Consider the following 20,082-nt stretch of genomic DNA (forward strand, 5'->3'; position numbering starts at 1 on the left):
CAACACCTGAGCTTGGAAACAAAAAAGGGTAAAAAAAGGAAAATGGGCACAAAGGTCAAGGTAGATGCTCAAGGTTTCACAACAAATTAATGACTGAGTTGGAAACACATTCCAGTTGTCTGATTTAAAAGCCAGTGCCCAGTTGACTGGAACAAGTTACTAACCTTCTGTCCCTGTATTGTAGGTGGTGCTTCATTTGCTAGCAAACCCACCACTCCAACAGGACTAAGTGGAGGATTCCCTCCAATGGGTTCTCCGCAGAAGCCATCTCCCCAGCCAATGGGTGGTGGCAGCTGGCAGCAAGGTCCTGGCTACTCCTGGCAGCAATCACAGACCAAGCCCCAGTCAGGCATGCCACATTCTTCTCCCCAGAACAGACCCAACTACAATGTGAGTTTTTCAGCAATGCCTGGCAGTCAAAATGACCGTGGAAAAGGACTGGCCAATTCTGGTGAGCTTTTAATATTTGGCTTCCAACAATTAATGGTGCTAACATAGCTCAATAAAAAACATATGAACTGCTTTGGGTTGGAGCACATTCTCCAAATTGATCCTTTCATGATGTTATGGGGTAGCTACATATTTTTTTTTTTTTTTTTTTTGCCTTCTGGGGAAATAACAATTATGAAACTTTATAGTATTGAGAAGCTGTAGCCATAGTTCCAAAAATGGCCAGAACCATAGCATTTTGTTTTCTCCAAGTAAAACTTGAGTGCTTGGGACACTGGAAACTTGACCCTAGAGATTATCAACCCTCCTGAAAGTCTAAGTTGGTTTGGTTTTTTTTTTTAAGCTTTTGGTGAGGGCTGGGGAGAGGATGAAACCCAAATAGATATTACTTATCAGAATGAAAAAGCTAGTCATTGTATAAGAAAGTTGCTTTGGTGGGCAGCGTGAAGAATGTGATGTCTACTTATCCATTTATTTCTTGCAAGTGAAGAGCTTTGATCTTTTTATTTTTAAGACTCGAAACCAAAAGTGTCTGCTGATTTTGAAGACTTGTTATCTGGTCAAGGCTTTAATGCCCACAAGGACAAAAAGGGACCCAGAACAATAGCTGAGATGAGAAAAGAAGAAATGGCCAAGGAGATGGACCCTGAAAAGTTAAAAGTAAGCTGTGTGTGGCTTTTTCATTTTTGAGAATTGTGCAGACATTGCTAAGAGGAATATCCATTGTCAAATGGGAATTGCATTTAAATACTGAACTTGTAGAGAGAGGTTTTTTTTTCCTCGAATGTTAAGGACAAACGGGGCTAACCTATCAAACCCCTGATGCCAGAAACCATTAATCTTCTTTTGGTTTAAGCTGTCGCATTCCTGGACCCCAAGCTATATAAATATACTGCATTAAACACTGTTGTCTAGCTGAGCTTCTACCTTAAAACTCTCTATAGTGGACTTGAATTCAAGTACAGTCTCATGAGCCACCTAGTTTTCTAGTTGCGTTCCATAACAATAGCTGCCATCTTAGCAAACATTGAGGTTCAAACCAGCAACCTCCTTAGGTAAAGGCTTGAATTATTACTGCTTGATTTAAGAAAACAACAAAATCTTTCTAGCTGGGGGTGTAAGCTTCCTGTGTAAAGAGGCACTACTAACACTTGCTTGGAAAGAGCTGATCAGCTCTGACCTACCACCAAACTTGGTATTGCCAGTACCACAATCTTAAATTTTATAGTTGATATCTCCCAAAATGTTTTGTATTTAGTTTCCCTAGAATGACTATTTTTCTTCCTAAAAAAGCTGCTCCATAGTATATCTGTGCAAATATCTTTGAACCAAAGCAAACCAGTGCAGTGTGCTCTATCTGTTCTTCTGTCAAACTTGTTCAGTAACTAGAAACAAGTTTTATTCCATCTTCTCACACATTTTATGAGGGAGGGAGGCAGCTTGATAGTGTTCAGTAGCAGAAATTCTTCAGTTGTCTTCAAGGAAGAGAACTTCCCTTGAATATTCCTGCACCTCTGGACTCCCATCTTGCAGTATGGGGGTGGGTGGGGGGGTGTGTGTGTGTGTGTGTGTGTGTGTGTGTGTGTTGATCTGTCTCCATGAAAAACAAAGCAGTTGCTCATCAGTACTAGTGTTGTAGTCTGCCAGTTCAGGGTTGCATTAGTTCTCTACTGAATCTTTCTTTCTCCTCTCACTCCCTCTATGGATTAAATGCCAACATCTCATCTGGGCTTAGAAATACCAGGTCAGAAACTAAATCTGTAGCCAACTGCAGTTACAAAGAGAGGGGGTGAGAACAGCTCAATCAGAAGCCAAGCAGTCCTGACAAAATATGATTAGTGTCAAAACTGTAACGGTAGCCTTTCGGACAAGTGTGGGGCTGGAGCACAAATGTTAGACACTAAGTCACTGATTGCAACTGGTTGGATGTTCTTCATGCTAATTGTGTAAAAACCCATAGATTCATAGATGTTAGGGTCAGAAGGGACCTCAATAGATCATCGAGTCCAACCCCCAACTGATGCATAGGATACACCATTTGAGTAATATGCTTGGTTTTTCTCTTTAAAGTATGCAGTATTTGTCTTCCCACCAGCCACTTGTGTAACAATTGAAATTACTACTGATTTCTAACCCCCGCCCTCCTCCCCATGGTCCCTGGCTCTCTCTTTTTTTTTTTCTTCTTCTTCTTCTGTATGTAACCTCAGTGAGTCATCTGTGTCAGAGTGATTTAAACTACTTCCTTTTTTTCTTTCACATTAATAGGAATATAGATTAGGCATGAAACTGGCAAAAGATGAGAAACTGCCTAGGCTATGTGTAATTTATTTTAGCTACTGGATTAAATTTCTAGTTAGTCAGCAGAAGGGAAGTTTTTAAGACCAAGTCTTCAAATGTTTAAAACAAGTTTATGGCCAACCTTTGTACTTCTGCTCTTTGGAAAGGATTGGGAAGAACTAATTAAGGCTGGAGAGGCTGGATACCTTCAAGTCAGCCAGCCCTGACAATCTACACCCCAGGGTACTCAAGGAGCTGGTGAGCATCATAGCCCAGCCTCTGGCATGGATCTTTGAAAGCTCCTGGCGCTCTGGTGTAGTGCCCAAAGACTGGAAGAAGGCCAATGTGGTGCCTATCTTCAAGAAACAGAGGAAAATGGATCCGGCAAACTATAGGCCCATCAGCCTGACTTCTATCTTGGGGAATATCTTAGAAAAGTTTATTAAAGTCCTTAATGGACTGGCAGATGCCAACATCCTGAGGGATAGCCAGCACGGGTTTGTTGCGGGTAGGTCTTGCTTGACCAATCTCATTTCCTTCTACGACCAGGTGACCTATCAGCTGGACAAGGGAGAAGAGATTGATGTTATATGTCATATATCTTGACTTCAAAAAAGCCTTCGATCTGGTATCCCATGATCACCTCTTGGCTAAACTAGCCAGTTGTGGCTCTGGGTCCACCATGATCTGCTGGCTGGGAAATTTGGCTCCATTGTCAGACCCGGAGGGTAGTAATTGTTGGAAGTCAATCATCATGGTGCCCTGTGACCAGTGGGGTCCCCCAAGGCTCTGTCCTTGGACCCATACTGTTCAACATCTTCTTCATTAATGATGTGGACATTGGAGTCAGAAGCAGACTGGTCAAGTTTGCCGATGACACCAAACTTTGGGGCAAAGCATCCACACCAGAAGACAGGGGGACGATCCAGGCTGATCTGGACAGGCTCAGCAGATGGGCGGATGAGAACCTGATGATATTTAACACTGAAAAGTGCAAGGTTCTCCACCTTGGGAGGAAAAACCTGCAGCATCCTTATAGGCTTGTCAGTCCTACACTGGCTAGCACTACAGAAGAAAAAGACTTGGGGGTCATAGATGTTAGGGTCGGAAGGGACCTCAATAGATCATCGAGTCTGACCCCCTGCATAGGCAGGAAAGAGTGCTGGGTCTAGATGACCCCAGCTAGATACTCATCTAACCTCCTCTTGAAGACCCCCAGGGTAGGGGAGAGCACCACCTCCCTTGGGAGCCCGTTCCAGACCTTGGCCACTCGAACTGTGAAGAAGTTCTTCCTAATGTCTAGTCTAAATCTGCTCTCTGCTAGCTTGTGGCCATTGTTTCTTGTAACCCCCGGGGGCGCCTTGGTGAATAAATCCTCACCAATTCCCTTCTGTGCCCCCGTGATGAACTTATAGGCAGCCACAAGGTCGCCTCTCAACCTTCTCTTGCGGAGGCTGAAAAGGTCCAGTTTCTCTAGTCTCTCCTCGTAGGGCTTGGTCTGCAGGCCCTTGACCATACGAGTTGCCCTTCTCTGGACCCTCTCCAGGTTATCCGCATCCTTTTTGAAGTGGCGCCCAGAATTGCACGCAGTACTCCAACTGCGGTCTGACCAGCGCCCGATAGAGGGGAAGTATCACCTCCTTGGACCTATTCGTCATGCATCTGCTGATGCACGATAAAGTGCCATTGGCTTTTCTGATGGCTTCGTCACACTGCCGACTCATGTTCATCTTGGAGTCCACTAGGACTCCAAGATCCCTTTCCACCTCTGTGCCACCCAGCAGGTCATTCCCTAGGCTGTAGGTGTGCTGGACATTTTTTCTCCCTAGGTGCAGCACTTTGCATTTCTCCTTGTTGAACTGCATCCTGTTGTTTTCTGCCCACTTGTCCAACCTATCCAGGTCTGCCTGCAGCTGTTCCCTGCCCTCCGGCGTGTCCACTTCTCCCCATAGCTTTGTGTCATCTGCAAACTTGGACAGAGTACATTTGACTCCCTCGTCCAAGTCGCTGATGAAGACATTAAAGAGTATTGGTCCAAGGACCGAGCCCTGCGGGACCCCACTGCCCACACCCTTCCAGGTCGAGACCGACCCATCTACCACGACTCTTTGGGTGCGACCCTCTAGCCAATTCACCACCCACCGGACTGTGCAGTCATCCACGTCACAGCCTCTTAACTTGTTCACCAGTATGGGGTGGGATACCGTATCGAAGGCCTTCCTGAAGTCTAAGTATACGACATCCACCCCTCCTCCTGTGTCCAGGCGTTTCGTAACCTGGTCATAGAAAGAGACTAGGTTGGTCAGGCACGATCTGCCCGCCACAAGCCCGTGCTGGTTTCCCCTCAGCATAATCTGCCCTGCCGGGCTCTCACAAATGTGAGCCTTGATAATTTTTTCAAAGACTTTACCAAGGATGGAGGTGAGACTGACTGGCCTATAGTTGCCCGGGTCCTCCTTCCTCCCCTTTTTGAAAATGGGGACCACGTTAGCCCTTTTCCAGTCCTCTGGGACTTGGCCCGTGCGCCACGAGCGTTCAAATATTCCCGCCAGTGGCTCTGCAATGATGTCGGCCAGTGCCTTCAGCACCCTCGGATGGAGCCCATCCGGGCCTGCCGACTTAAAGGCATCCAGTTCTTCCAAATGACTCTGCACCACCTCAGGGTCTACGTATGGAAGTCCGGCGCCTTGCTGCTGCCTCTCTACAACCCCAGTGAGAGACTTGTCGTGCCCCTCACTTAGGAACACTGAGGCAAAGAACTCGTTGAGGAGTTCAGCCTTGTCCCCCCTATCTGTCACCAATTGTTTCTGCCCATTTAGCAGGGGTCCTATTCCTCCCTGGGCCTTCCTTTTACTCCCAATATATCTAAAAAACAATTTCTTGTTGTCTTTTACTTGGGTTGCCATCCTCAGCTCCATGGTAGCTTTGGCCCGCCTAACTGCCTCCCTACAAGCACGAGCAGAGGAGGTATATTCATCTTTAGTGATCTCACCCTGTTTCCACTTTTTATGTGCTCCCCTTTTGGCCCTTAGGCTGCCCTGGATTTCTCTGGTCAGCCATGGAAGCCTTCTGGCCCCTTTCCCTTTTCTGCCTCGCTCGGGGATCGTCTTGCTTTGTGCCCGAAGGATCGTTTCCTTTAGGCACAGCCACCCTTCTTGGGCTCCCATCCCTTCAAAACTCCTACTCTGCAGTGCTTCCTTGACTAATCGCCTGAGTGCATTGAGATCAGCTTTCCTAAAGTCTAGCACTTTCACCCTACTAGTTACCTTACCCACTCGCCGTCTTATGTTGAATTCTATTATAAGGTGATCGCTGTCTCCCAAATGGCTACCGATCTGGAGGTCCCCTATCATGTCATCTCCTGTTGCCAATACCAGATCCAGTATGGCATTCCCCCTAGTGGGACCATGCACCTCCTGTGTCAGGTGGAGGTCCTGTACACAGGTTAGAAACCTGCGTGAGCGATGGGACCTTGCTGTCTGCGTCTCCGAGCAGATGTCCGGGTAGTTTTAGGTCCCCCATGACTACCGCCTCTTTAGCTTTTATGGTCTCCGAGAGTTGCCTCAGGAGCCCCGCATCTATTTCTTCCCCTTGGTGTGGGGGTCTGTAGCAGACCCCTACCACCAAATCCCTTTCTCCTTGCCCCCCATGTAGCCTAACCCACAATCCTTCTACTTCCTCAACCTCGGATTCTGTCTTGATGAGGGTTGATGTATATTGCTCACTGACATAAAGTGCAAACCCCCCCGCTTTCTTCCCCGACCTGTCCTTTCTATACAATCTATAGCCCTCAATATGTACCGCCCAGTCATGGGATGAATCCTACCAGGTCTCTGTTAGCCCCACTAAGTCATAGGTGTTTAGTGCAAGCAGGAGCGCTAGTTCGTCCTGCTTGTTCCCCATGCTCCTAGCATTAGTATATAGGCACTTGAGCCCTGTGACTGGTGCCTTTGCTGCCCCCCCGCTCCGAGTCCCAAGGGGCCCATTGTTTCTTACCTTCTTGTTTCTTATCTGTTCTGTAGTGCTGGTCTCCCCATGGCTTTCAGGTTCCCAATGCTCTCTTTCTTCAGGCTGGGCTGTCCTTGTGGGTGCCACATGGTTTGGTGGTCCACAGCTTCCCCTGCCCTCGTACTCCCCTCCCCCCGACGAGCCTAGTTTAAAGCCCGCCGGAGGAGATCCGCCAACCTAGTAGAAAACACACGCTTACCTTTGGGGGACAGGTGAAGCCCATCCCAGCTGAGCATGTCCCTCGTCGTGATGTGCAGGTCATTGTCCAGGAATCTGAAGCCTGCCTCGAGACACCACTGCCGAAGCCGCCAGTTGGTCTCTCTGATGCAGTTCTCCTGCCGTCTTCCTCGTCCGGTCACTGGTAGGATGGAAGAGAAAACCACCTGTGCACCGAACTCCTTTAGCATGCCACCCAGAGCACTGTAGTCCGCCATCAGGTGATCGGGGGTTCTCCTGGCCGCATCGTTAGTACCCACATGGACTAGGACCATGGGGTAATAATCGGTGGGCTTGATCCTGGCCTGGATTACCTCCGTCACATCCCGAATCTTTGCTCCAGGGAGGCAGCATACCTCTCGTGCCGAGGGGTCCTGGCGACAGATGGGTCCTTCTGTACCTCTCAGGATGGAGTCGCCTATGACGAGCAGTCATCGCCGCCTCCTCTGGGTCCTCGTGGATCTCTTGTTCTGTTTGGAGTGTGAAGAACGTGGTGTTTCTTCTTGCCCAAGGGTTTCCTCCTCCCCTTCCATCTCCTGCAGGGTCGCCAGGGCCTCGTACCTGTTCACCAGTCGGACTGGAGAAGCTGGTACCGGTTCGCTGCGAGCTGCTCCGGTCCTGGCTGTGACCGTCTGCCACTCTGCTGTGGAGGGCATTCCCCGGGCTGCTTCTTCCATGGGTGCCTGGGCCTGCAGGGAAAGGAAATATCTTTCAATTTCATCCTCCGCCTCCCTGATCCCCCTCAGCCTGCTAACCTCCTCCCGGAGCTCCCTCACCTGCGCCTCCAGAGCCCTAAGATGGGCACCTGCCGGACAGGTGTGGGGGCCCCCAATCTCTGCCCCCCCTGGCCCTGCTGGGGATCCCCCAGAGGCCAGGAGGTAGGGGGACATCAGCTCCCCCATGGGCTCAGTCTGGGTGGAGGCCTCAGACCTGCCCCGGGTAGCCTTGCCCCCCTGGGCAGAGGCCCTAGCAGCACTCCTCGTAGACACCGTTCTACAAGCTACTGTTTGTAGACCTGTGCGGTGTCTACGCCCTACCCCTACAGGAGTCCCACTCCTGGCCCTCCTGGCCCGCCCTCTGGCGCAAACGCCGGCGTGCTCTTACAGAGCGCGCCTGTTGCGCGCTCTGTTCGCACCGCGCGGCTCGGGAGCGTGGCTCCCTACCGGCTCAGCTATATGGGACCCGGGGGGCTTCCCCTCCGGATCCGGCTCAGCTGTGCCGGGTCCCTCCGCCCCACTTACCTTTGGGGGATCAGCTGCTGCTGCCCCCGCTGCCGATTCCTCTGTTGTTGCTGCTGCTGCCACTGCTGCCTCCGGTCAGTCGGTTGGTAAAAGGGCACACGTGCGTGCGGGACACACGTGTGCTGCCGCCTCTCCTTCCCGCTGCTGGCTCCCAAGTCATTGACCACAAGATGAACATGAGCCTGCAATGCGATGCTGCGGCTAGTAAAGCGACCAAAATGCTGGCTTGCATCCTTAGATGCTTCTCAGGCAAATCCTGGAACATCATTCTCCCCTTGTACTTGGCCTTGGTGAGGCCACAGCTGGAGTACTGCATCCAGTTTTGGGCTCCACAATTCAAAAAGGATATGGAGAAGCTTGAGAGAGTCCAGAATGTCGGGACCCAGGGCAGCCGGCCAGCAGCTCTCCCTGACTCCCACCCGGGCAGATATGGGTTCGGGGCCGTAGAAGGCCATCACGCGGGTACTTGTGACGCATGGAGTGGAATTAATTAGGCGGACGCTTATCAGTTGTAAAGCAAGATTGTTTACTCACGTCAAGGTGGTGTAAGACGGAGGTCAGAGATACTTAGTTAGTTACAGCTTAGAGATCGTCGTTTAGTTGTTCTGCAGATATATATATACGGGCCGGTGGTCGGCTTATCGGGCATGCGGGGCAAGGTTACGCCAGGGAGGTCGCGGCGGGAAGACGCTGATAACTGATCAAATTGTCAGATTTACTCCAAGGTGTGGGCAGAGTTGTCTTCCGCTTTGCGAAAAATGTAAGCGGGTTTTGTTTGTATGACAGCCAATTGTTTTTCACCACGTCATAAATCTAATTAGAATCGCCAATTATCTAGCGGTCTTCGCTAGAGTGTTATCATAGGGTTACTCCCTGTTTCTTTGACCAATTATAATGATTTATATAAAGCAAAGAAGGCAAAAGATTTTATCTCTGTTCGTGGCGCAGCAATAAATTTCTTTTTGACATGCACAGCAAAAAAGCGGTTACTATCATTATTGTTAACCCTTAGTGAACCTAGTGCAGAGAAAAACTGTTTTGAATGGTTTTACTTGTTTGTGACATGGGCACTACTTAATTTGGTTGTGACACAGAGAAGAGCCACGTGCATGATCAGAGGTCAGGAAAACAGACCTTACGACGACAAGCTGAAAGCCATGGGGCTCTTTAGCCTGGAAAAGCGCAGGCTCAGGGGCGATCTGGTGGCCACCTATAAGCTTATCAGGGGTGACCACCAGTATCTGGGGGAACGTTTGTTCACCAGAGCACCCCAAGGGATGACGAGGTCAAATGGTTATAAACTACTGCAAGACTGTTTCAGCCTGGACACAAGGAAGAATTTCTTTACTGTCTGAACCCCCAAGGTCTGGAATAGCCTGCCATCAGAGGTGGTTCAAGCACCTACATTGAACACCTTCAAGAGTAAATTGGATGCTTATCTTGCTGGGATCCTATGACCCCAGCTGACTTCCTGCCCTTCGGGTGGGGGGCTGGACTCGATGATCTTCTGAGGTCCCTTCCAGCCCTAATGTCTTATGAAATCTATGAAATTCTCTGAAGGGTCATGCTCCCAGAAGTGGCTCTTCTTACTCTTCTGAATTATGGAGCACCCTGGCCCCACTTCCCTGGTCTTGCCTTTGAACCACTACTAGAATACAGTATCTAGGAAAGTAGTCATAAACTTGTATATCTGTGCTGAGACTGGAGTTGGGTAGCTTTTTAATAGGTATAGAATCATAGAAAGTTTGGGTTGGAAGGGACCTCAGGAGGTCATCTAGTCCAACCCCCTTCTCAAAGCAGGACCATTCCCAACTAGATTATCCCAGCCAAGGTTTGTCTAGCTGAGTCTTAAAAATCTCCAAGGTTGGAGATTCTACCACCTCTCTGGGTAGTCTGTTCCAGTGCTTTGCTACCCTCCTGCTGAGTGTGTGTTTTTTTTTTTTTTTTTTTTTCCTAATACCTAATGTAAATTTCCCTTGCCACAACTTGAGATCATTGCTCCTTGGTCTGTCATTTGCCACCACTGAGAACAGTCTAGCTCAGGGGTTGGCAACATTTTTTGGGCACAGTGCCAAAAATACCTGCAACATCAACTTGTAAGATGTTGTTGTCATGCCAGGGGCAGACGGCATGGGAGCCGTGAGGGGCCCGATCCTTATTGTGGCAGTGCAGCCCCAGACCCTTTCCCTGCTGTCTGCCCCAAGGCGTGTGCGCCAAGCAAAATGCCTTCACATGTCATGCTCTGGCAGCCGGGGGTTGCCTACCCCTGGTCCAGCTTTTTGGAACCACTCTTCAGGTAGCTGAAGGCTGCTATTAAATCCCCCCCTCTGTCGTCTTCTCTTCTCTAGACTAAATAAGCCCAGTTCCCTCAGTGCATAAGTCACATTCCAGCCCCCTAACCATTTTTGTTGCCTTCCACTGGACTGTCTCCAATTTTTCCATATCCTTTTGTAGTGGGGGGCCCAAATCTGGACACAATACTCTGAATAGGGGAGAAGAATCACTTCCCTTGATCTGCTGGCATTGCTCCTACTAATGCAGCCCAGTATGTCACTAACCTTCGCAACAAGAGCACACTGGTTGCTCATATTCGGCTTACTGTCCACTGTAACTCCCAGGTCCTTTTCTACGGAGCTGCTGCTTAGCCAGTTAGTCCCCAGCCTGTACTAGTGCATGTGGGATTGCTCTGTCCTAAGTGCAAGACTTGTCATTCTTGAATCTCATGAGATTTCTTTTGTTCCAATCCTCCAATTTATTGAGGTCTCTCTGAATCCTAGCCCTACTCTCCAGCATATCTACTACTCCCCCAGCTTGGTGTCATCTGCAAGCTTGTTGAGGGTGCACTCAATGCCATCTTCCAGGTCATTGTTGAAGATATTGAAGGTATGGTAATTCCTACCTATTTGCCTACAAAAAACGGAAAAGTCCATCCTGGAACTGACAGCATGTTAGGATTAAGAAGAAGATTGTCTTTGTGCATTGTCTGACTTCATTGCCACACATCTGGACTTGAACCTGTGCAGTCTCTTTTTTTCAAAGTGGAGGCAAAATGCCAGCGCGCTATAAAAGATCTGTGTCCAATCGAGAGTTACATGGATGCTCTAGGGACTAATGGTGTTTATTCTTGTCCATGTAGTTAATCCAACTCTTATCCTGGCTAGGACAGAAGTGGTAAAATATATATTTTTTTTTTCATCCAATAACTTTCCAGTCTGATTAATATACTAGAAAACTATTGAATGAAGACCTCCACCTAAAACCACCATTGAACCTAGGCTTCATACTACCCTTATGGGTGATGTTGGCATGGATGCCTATCACACTTTGTTTTCTGGTCTCCCTGTGTTCATCTGCCTCTTGTTTTAGCCTTGAATTGCAAGTTTCTTGGAATGAAGCCTTTGTTTTTTCTGCACTGTTTTATGACGGAGTTGTGAAGTGCATGCTGCCCATGCTGTCCACCAGAAACAAGCTAGCATGGTGATGAACCTGTAAGCTTATTGGTGGGTAGCACTAGGAAGTTGCATTACTTCTGCTTCAGTAGATAGTGTTGGCATCACCCACTTTGCTACAGTATCCCCTATCATGATCAAAGCAGTAATAGGCACTAGGCAGGTCCTCCATGTCCTGCCTAAATCTAGTCTCACTGTCACTAAAGCTGAGTTTTTAACACCAAAGAACTGATTCTAGCAACAGTTTGAGTTGTAAGCATCTGTCAACTTCTTCTGGCCTGGGCTATTTGCCTCTTGGGCTGTTATCCAGTAGAATCTGTTCCTGGAGGTACCAATTGTAAGAGAGGTATGTTGGAAGAAAGAGTAAAAAATACATATCTCAATTTCCATCTAGAAAAGGAGGAATAAAGTAGAACAGAAGACGAATGGAATGGGGCAAGGGTGGGAACCAACACTCGTTATATTGATTTATGATCTGACTTCTGAAAGTCATGTTGTTGCATTTCCCATGTAAACTAGCATGCTAAAATATAGCAATATCTTTTCTTAACCTGATGGCAAAAAATTATATCATCGTGCACTGAATTGTCACAAATCTATTTGAGTGCCTGCAGTACTTCAACCCAGCTGAGATGCTGAAGAGCTGGGTTGAAGTAATGTGCTGCTGCTGCTCCTGGTAAAGCACAGGGTTGTTGTGGTTGGTTGGTTGGTTTTTTTTTGGGGGGGGTTGTTTTTTTTTGTTTGTTTGTTTTTTTTAAAACATCTGCAAGCAGCCTTTGGGCTTAACATGGTAAGGCTGCCCTAATGGGCTGCCCTGACCCTGAAGATCCTGACATGCTTGAGTTCAAAAATCCTATTTGTCAGGTAAATTATAAACAATGATGCTTTTGATATAGGTGGGGGTTATAAACATGTTCAGAAAATCACACCATCCATCAAAAAATGGATAAGTAAGACTTAATCCCCTGGTTTCCTCAAACTTTAAAAGATGTTAAGGCTTCCAGTCACCTCTGTTTTATTATAAAAATGTAACTCTGCCTTTTATGCTGTGATGGGACTACTTTTAGTAAGATTGTGCCTCCAATATTTCCTAAAACCTGGAGGCAAGTATGGAAGAGATGCTAGGAAACTCTTGATTTCTACAGAAAGAGTGGAGGGTGGAAAGGAGTATTTACAGCTTCAATATCTAACTTATGATTTACCAGCTTTATGTTCTTGTTGAGAAATCCCTCTTTGCGTGTGTGTTTAATTCCTCCTCCTTCCCCCTGCCAGATTTTAGAATGGATTGAGGGGAAAGAGAGAAACATAAGAGCCCTGCTGTCTACAATGCACACAGTCTTATGGGCTGGGGAGACTAAATGGAAACCTGTTAGCATGGCAGATCTTGTAACTCCAGAACAAGTGAAAAAGATCTATCGGAGGGCAGTGCTTGTTGTTCATCCTGACAAAGTAAGTATGTTTGTTTTTTCCGTGTCTGTCTAAAACTTTCACATGATGATAACCAATTGCAAATGAAAGATTAGCATAAGATGTTAATGCTTAACTAATGCAAACCATTCAGTAACAAAACTTATGCAATTTGACTGAATCTTAACTCTTGAAAGGCTAACCCCTTTTAAATGAACCTCCTCATGTAGCCCCCCTCTCCCTCTTCCCCTTCCTCCCCCCCCAGTTCATACCGGGTACAAACTTTTTCAAGATGTGAGGGTGTTCATATGTAAGGCTCTGGCTCATTCTTACTTTAAGCCAAATGATCTGATAATGTACCTGACTTTGTCTATATGATTAGCATTTATCATACTGCCTCGAAGCATTAATTTATGATGGAAATTATGTTGGAGGAACTTGTTTAAGGGATTTCTTTTCTCTTCTCTAAATGGGAAGGATCTCAGCCCAAGCTGTCAGTCTGACAGTAGACATGAGGTTCAAATTTGCCACGTTGCACTCGTGCTGGCAGACTGTAAAAGCTAGAGAGGTTATGCTTCCAGTTTTGAGAGCACAGAAGCTTGGAGGTTTCCTCCAACATTGGGCTTACAGCAGTAGGGTTGAGATGGGGCAGATTGCAGTTCACACGCCCATCTTCGAAGTGAGGCTTCGAGGACAAGGCTGTTGCTTCTTTTCTTGCATATAAGAGAGGCCAGTTTAGCAACCTTGCTCAAACTTGAAGCTTAAAACCCACATTCTTTCCTTGGGGGTGCAGGGCTCTTTGCTCTGAGGAACCTTAGTATGCTGAAAGTCTGTAGAGAAGCTGAAAGGCCACAAAACTTGTTCAGTTGTAGATGGAGAGCCATCTCATAAAGGCAGGCAGTTCTCTTCAAAGAGCAGCTCTTCAGGTATTTAAGTAAATGGCTAACTGCTTAAACAAGTTGGCTTAACTGAAGATTGTACATACAGTTTGTGTCTTACGTACTATTTTGTTTGTCTTCTAGGCTACAGGGCAGCCGTATGAACAATATGCAAAGATGATATTCATGGAGCTTAATGATGCCTGGTCAGAATTTGAAAACCAGGGTCAAAAACCCCTGTATTGACATACTGTCTCAGTCTCTGCTGCGGATCTGTGCTAATGCTTGTATAGTCTCTTGTCACAACTCTTGAGATTTTCACAGATAAACCAAATTCAGGCTGAAAATTCTGAAGCTGAGAGAATAACCTGTGAGCCTAATACTTATCAGGAAGAACAAAACTGAGGTTTCCTCATAATTGTAATGAGAATCCTGAAAGCACAGAGGAATTCTTGCCACGATTCCTAATGGGAGTCGCATAGCTACAGTTTCTTCTAAAACCCAGGGTTTTTCTTTTTAGAATAAGGTTAGGGTGAAGGGAGGAATGTTTTTTGGGGCGGGAGGGAAGGTGGAATTGTCCTGTTTCAGACATGTAAAATGAAAAAGTCAGCTGTATCTTAGATGATTTGAAAGACAACACTGCAATTGGGCCCACTTAACAAGGATAAGGGTCCAACTGTCAGCTCAGATTTTGGAATAGAGTTTTTCCAAACTTAATTGCTCCAATCCAATGATTTGCTTCAAAGTGCATCTCTAACTGCTTGTATGATTATCCTTGAATAAAGCAGGGCTGAGCACTGGATAACACTATGGCAACTTATGGCTGTTTAAAGCATAGTACTGTGCTAAACTTCATATTAGTACTACAACAAGGCAGCAAAATGGCTATAGCATTGAGTAATTCAAATTAGACAAGCAAGTATTTGACATTGTCCTTGTCTGAATAAGCTCAAAATGTCTTGTTTGGGAAATAGTGAACTGAGTATGCGCAGAAGAGGATTCCACACCTGTAAAAGTGAATGTGCACTGCACTTTCTAAGTTGCACTTAATATTTAAATAAAGTGTCAGTCATGGTGCTCTAGGAAATTCCTAGATTAGTTGGTTTCCTCTGTGAATGTTAAGACTCTTAATCCATGTACATCCCTCTGGTTTTATTCAATCCAGCCAACTGTTCAAAGTTTTCCAGAGCACTTGGGCAAAAGCTCTTGACTGGTTACATTTCTGTTACAGCTTTGTTTGGTAAGACCCTAGCGTGCGAGGTCGTCCAGGTCCGTGTGGAATTTGTCTGGTCCTTGAGCTACTGAGAGTGACATCTGCTAATTTTTAAAGCTGTATTGGTCCAAAGCAATAACTTCGAGAGGCATCTATGATTTAAAGTAGAAGTCTTGTAACCTTGTTACAAGACCAGTTTTATGCTTTCACCTAGGATCTCTTATTTTCTCCCCTTGTAGAGTAACTAAAACAACGGTTTGATTGTTTGTTTGTTTGTTTTAAACCAGTGCTTCGTATCTGCTTTAACTTTGACAGTGCGGTTTATGCAGAGGATGGGCAGCAAGGCTTCCTTCCATATTGATTCAGTAACAAGAAGGGTCTATATCTGGTGTGAAAATCTCTGTAAAATGTGTGTTTTTAAAGACAATCCACTCTTTGTTTATGAAACCTACATTTTAATTTTCTAGTGGCAAAACTTTTACTGCAAAGACAGCATGTCAGAGTACACTGCTTTCTGTATAGAGTCATCTTTTTGTTGTATTGGTCCATTATTTATTACTGTTAACTGACAATGTGACACCACCAAACAGGTCTCAATTTTATATAAAAGACCTTCAGATGTTCAAGATAACAGTAACAAACTGGATGTTATTTATTAACATATTATGAAATGTTTTGATCCAGTATGTGCTTGTCTTATTTAAAAGATAATTGGAATGTGAATCATGTTCCTGTGACTTGTTGATTTATTTTGTTTCTCATTCGCGTTTGTAGATCTTGTGACCTATGCCTATATAATAAAAGATCTCATTCATGTAACGTACATTTTTTTTTTTTTTTTTTTTAATATATGATGAAAATGACACTAGCTTTGTATCAAGTCTGTCATGGCAAATGGCTCTGGATAACTCAAATGTCCACACAATACAAACCTTCATTAAACTTTATATAATCTAGCAGAAGGAATCCTACCCAACTAAATTTTGATTATTTACAATTCCCAATGTTTTTATGGATGCATGAAAGTATTAGGACATATGTATCTCAGAATTAGTTAACTATAAAATGTTTCTTGTCATCTGGTAGTGACGGAGCTTATCAATGTTCAGATTTACTGTTTGACTAAATTATTGTAATATTTTTTTGTAAATATAGTATATACTCAATGAAATGTGACTGGTCTAAACCATTTGTATATATATGTATTAAAAAGCTCAAATTAATAAATTTGGGTATCCTTTCTGTGCTTGTAAAGAGGGAATATATACCTAGGCTGATAGTTTTAAAACTGAGTTTTGAGGGAGCGGGGAGGATTTAAAATGGCAAACGTTTCTGTAGTGGGGGATTTACTGATATCAAATAGAAATGCTTTCTGCATGATTTCATAGTGATTGAGCTGTATGCTTTTTATTGTCCCTAAAGTGCAATATACATTCCTGAAAGTGCCTCGTGCTAGCTGGAGAAACAAATGAACAGTGGTGCTTCTAAGAGTCTTATGCTTCGAGTTATATTTCATTAAAAGCAAGTAGGAGGCTAAGCTACTTGGGCATTTACATTTAGGAAGGCAAAAATACCTCTAATGTAAGTGCATGTTTTCAAAAGTGGGGGTGGGGGTGGGGAAGGGGGTGTTGCATAGAGAATGCTCTTCTATGTAGTAACTTTAAAGGGAAAAAAAAGAAAAACAACTTTGTCCAAAACTGGCCTTAAATTGCAAATTCTTCTATTTATACTAGTGGTCTTTTTAAGGGAGCTGCATAATATTAGCACTGATAGGTGTGGAAACATGATTTCAAAGAAACCCAAAGAATTCATAGTATCTAAAATATTCTGCTCTGTTGCAAAGTAGTCATTAAAGACCGCAATAGAAGAAGTGCTCTATGTTTCTTGAACATGAAAAAGTGAAAGCTAAGAGCTGGTATTTTCTGAGGGGTACCTTTAAGACCACTGTCTTACAATATTCTGTGTGTGTCTCAAATCAGGACCTGCATTTCTCTTTTTCTTTTAATTTGCTATGATTTTTAGCAGGTAACTATTGAGCCCTGCCCCCCCCCCCCCCCCCAAATAAACTTTTATTTAAAACTCGGTGTCTGACTTGTAAAAAGGACTGCATAAAGCAAACAGATTATAAAAGCAGGTCTTCAACTAGCTTTGTCTGGCCTGGGAGAGGTCTAACTTATTCAGTGATGGTTGTAGTACTTATTGCAGATGCTACCTACTTTGCCTTTAGTTATTGCCACTGTTTGCTACTTCAAAAAGGCTTAGCATATTAAAGAACTGTTGTTAATTTTAATCCACCATTCCTAGTGACTAATAAAGATCTAATTTAAATAAAGCATAAAATCATAGAAAATTAGGTTTGGAAGGAACCTCAGGCGGTCATCTAATCCAACCCCCTCCCCTATTCAAAGCAGGACTATCCACAACTAGATTCATAGATGTTAGGGTCAGAAGGGACCTCAGCAGGTCATCTTCTGACCCTAACATCTATGAATCTAGTTGTGGATAGTCCTCATTTCAACCAAGACTTTGTCTAGCCATGCCATAAAAACCGTCAAAGATGGAAATTTTACAACTTCCCGAGGTAGCCTGTTCCAGTGTTTTACTGCCCTCGTTTTTTCCTAATATCTAACTTAAACTTCCCTTGCTGCAACTTGAGATCACTGTTCCTTGTCCTGTCATCTGCCACCACTGAGAACAGTCCAGCTCCATCCTGTTTGGAACCACTGTTTAGGTAGTTGAAGGCTGCTATTAAGTCCCCCCTCAGTCTTCTCGTTGCCACATTAAATTAGCTGTTTCCTCAGTTTCTCCTCAGAAATCATATGCCCCAGCTCTGTAACCATTTTTGTTGCCCTCTGCAGGACTCTCTCCAATTTGTTCACATCCTTTCTGTAGCAGGGCCCAAAACTGGACACAGTACTCCAGATGTGGCATCACCCGTGCTGAATAGAGGGGAAGAATCACATCCCTCCAACAGCTGGCAACACTCCTACTAATGCAGCCCTGTTTGCCTTCTTTGCAATAAGGGCACATTGCTGGCTCACATTCAGCTTGTCCGCAGTAACCCTGCAGGTCGTTTTTTGTAGAGCTGCTGTTTAGCCAGTCAGGCCCCAGCCTGTACCAGTGCATGGGATTGTTCAATCATAAGTGTAGGACTTTACACTTTGTCCTTATTGAACCTAATGAGACTTCTTTAGTCAGGCTGTATTCTAAACCACTGGACTACCCTTGTCCACAGTGCTTTTTTAGACCTCAAATGTTTTCCTATTGCTAAATAAATTGTTAGCATTGGAAGAGGCCATGCAGAGAGGTTGAGGAATCTCTATGCTTGAAAGTTTTTAAGTACAGGTTAGACAGTTGCTTGAGTGAGATAGTTAAACCAGGGCTGATCTTGTCTTGAGAGAAGGGTTGCAGTAGGTGACCTCCTGGAGTTCCTTCCAATGAAAAACTATTTGTTCCACTTTCTATTTCCTGTCATCTAGCTAATTTTCAATCCATGAAGGGACATTCCCTCTAATCCCATGATTGTTTAGGCAAATAAAATGGAAAGAATTATGAGAAAAGGAATTGAAAATGAAATGGAAAATATCATCATTCCCTTACCTATGTCCCTGGTGCTCTCTCACTATGGATGCTGCATGCAGTTCTAGTGATTTCAGAACAGAGAGTGGTGATGTGTAGGGAGTGCACCCCCTAGCCAGCTGCACTCGCTGCTTAGGCAATGGCCAGGGGGCACAGGCAGGAGTGCCGATGCCCCCCTGTGAGCGCCAGCTGGGGACAGGCAGTAGTGCCGTGGCTGCTTTGCGACCGGCTGCGGGGGGACCCCCAGTCAGCGAGATTGCTGACTGGTTGCTGGCAGGATATGTTGTCCCCCCCCGCGCGACTAAGGTGGCACCAGTCGACCATGAGAACAGATGTATACTGGAACTAGAAAAGGGACAGAGGAGGGCAACAACGATGATCAGAACAACTTCTGCATGAGGAGGCACTAGATCTCTTCAGCTCAGAAATTAGACTGGGCGGGGGATATGATAAAGATCTATGAAATCACAGGCAGCCTGGAGAAAAATGAATAGGAAACTATGACTCCTAGTAGAAGAACTAGGGGACCCTAGATGGAATCATCAGGCAGCAGATTTAAGAGAAAAGGAAGTACTTCACTTCCTCTGGCACGGGGAGTGTATTGTCCTAAGATGCGGTGGGGATACACAGTGAATTGGTGTTTGCAAATGTATGGCAAGGAGGATCCCTATGATAGCTAGGGACTGGGGAGCAGGGCTGATGTGGGACAGATCCCACTGCTCAGGGGTGGATGGGGGAGTGCACTTGCACCCCCTGCCCCGTTTGATTCCTGCTCCACCCAAAGATTAACACCAACTGCCTGGGAGCAGTGACAGCATTTCCAGTCAGGCAGCAGCTTAAGGGTGTCAACCAACTCCATGGATTATTCTGATCTACCTGCTTCCTTCCTAACTCTTCCTTCCACAGGTGTTAACCACCCTTTCTTTTTTCTAGTGGCCTGGATGTCCCACCCATGTTCTGCCCTGCAGCTGTCTGGTCTCTCCTGGTCAGGAAGCTCCTCTTTCACAGCCCTGCAGACTACACTGGGTTTAACTCATTCCAATGAAGCTCTATTGGTTTTTGTTTCAATCTTAAACTGCATAATGCAGCCCAGGGTCCACTCCCATTGCTAGGGCTATTGACTTATTTTTAACTGCAGAAAAACAGGTGGTATTTTATAGGAGACAAGGCACCTGCTCCCCCTCTTCAAAATCCTAGCTCTGCCCATGCTGCTGTTGCTCCTGATGCTGTTCCTCTGGCTGCAGCCTCCCTGGCTAGCCCCAGTTTCATGGGTTGGCATCCGCAGGCTCTCTCGATTCATGCAGGGGGAAGTGGGTGCTGTCCAATGTGATCTGATCTGTGTCCCCTTCTGGATTCCTTGTTAC

The 20,082-nt window shown here is 45.6% G+C and overlaps 1 protein-coding gene and 1 long non-coding RNA gene across 5 annotated transcripts in view; one reads left to right on the plus strand and one right to left on the minus strand.

The window, feature by feature from the left end:
- The window catches only part of DNAJC6 (DnaJ heat shock protein family (Hsp40) member C6), a 72,411-nt gene extending 56,031 nt beyond the window's left edge, over positions 1-16,380 (plus strand). For all 4 annotated transcript variants that reach the window (XM_019489178.2, XM_059727913.1, XM_006262546.4 and 1 more), the window contains 4 exons: positions 185-451; positions 965-1,110; positions 12,914-13,090; positions 14,071-16,380. In XM_019489178.2, coding sequence (XP_019344723.1) covers positions 185-451; positions 965-1,110; positions 12,914-13,090; positions 14,071-14,172 — 692 coding nt within the window. In that variant the 3' untranslated portion in view covers positions 14,173-16,380. The remainder of the gene's footprint in view (positions 1-184; positions 452-964; positions 1,111-12,913; positions 13,091-14,070) is intronic.
- On the minus strand, positions 7,060-8,012 carry LOC132250616 (uncharacterized). The gene is made up of 3 exons (XR_009462208.1): positions 7,513-8,012; positions 7,308-7,421; positions 7,060-7,093 (listed from the first exon to the last, which is right to left on the minus strand). It is a non-coding gene; the product is annotated as an uncharacterized LOC132250616 (long non-coding RNA).
- Positions 16,381-20,082: the final 3,702 nt, after the last annotated feature.

Source organism: Alligator mississippiensis, chromosome 5, assembly GCF_030867095.1.
Source record: "Alligator mississippiensis isolate rAllMis1 chromosome 5, rAllMis1, whole genome shotgun sequence".
In the NCBI taxonomy this organism is placed as follows: domain Eukaryota; kingdom Metazoa; phylum Chordata; order Crocodylia; family Alligatoridae; genus Alligator; species Alligator mississippiensis.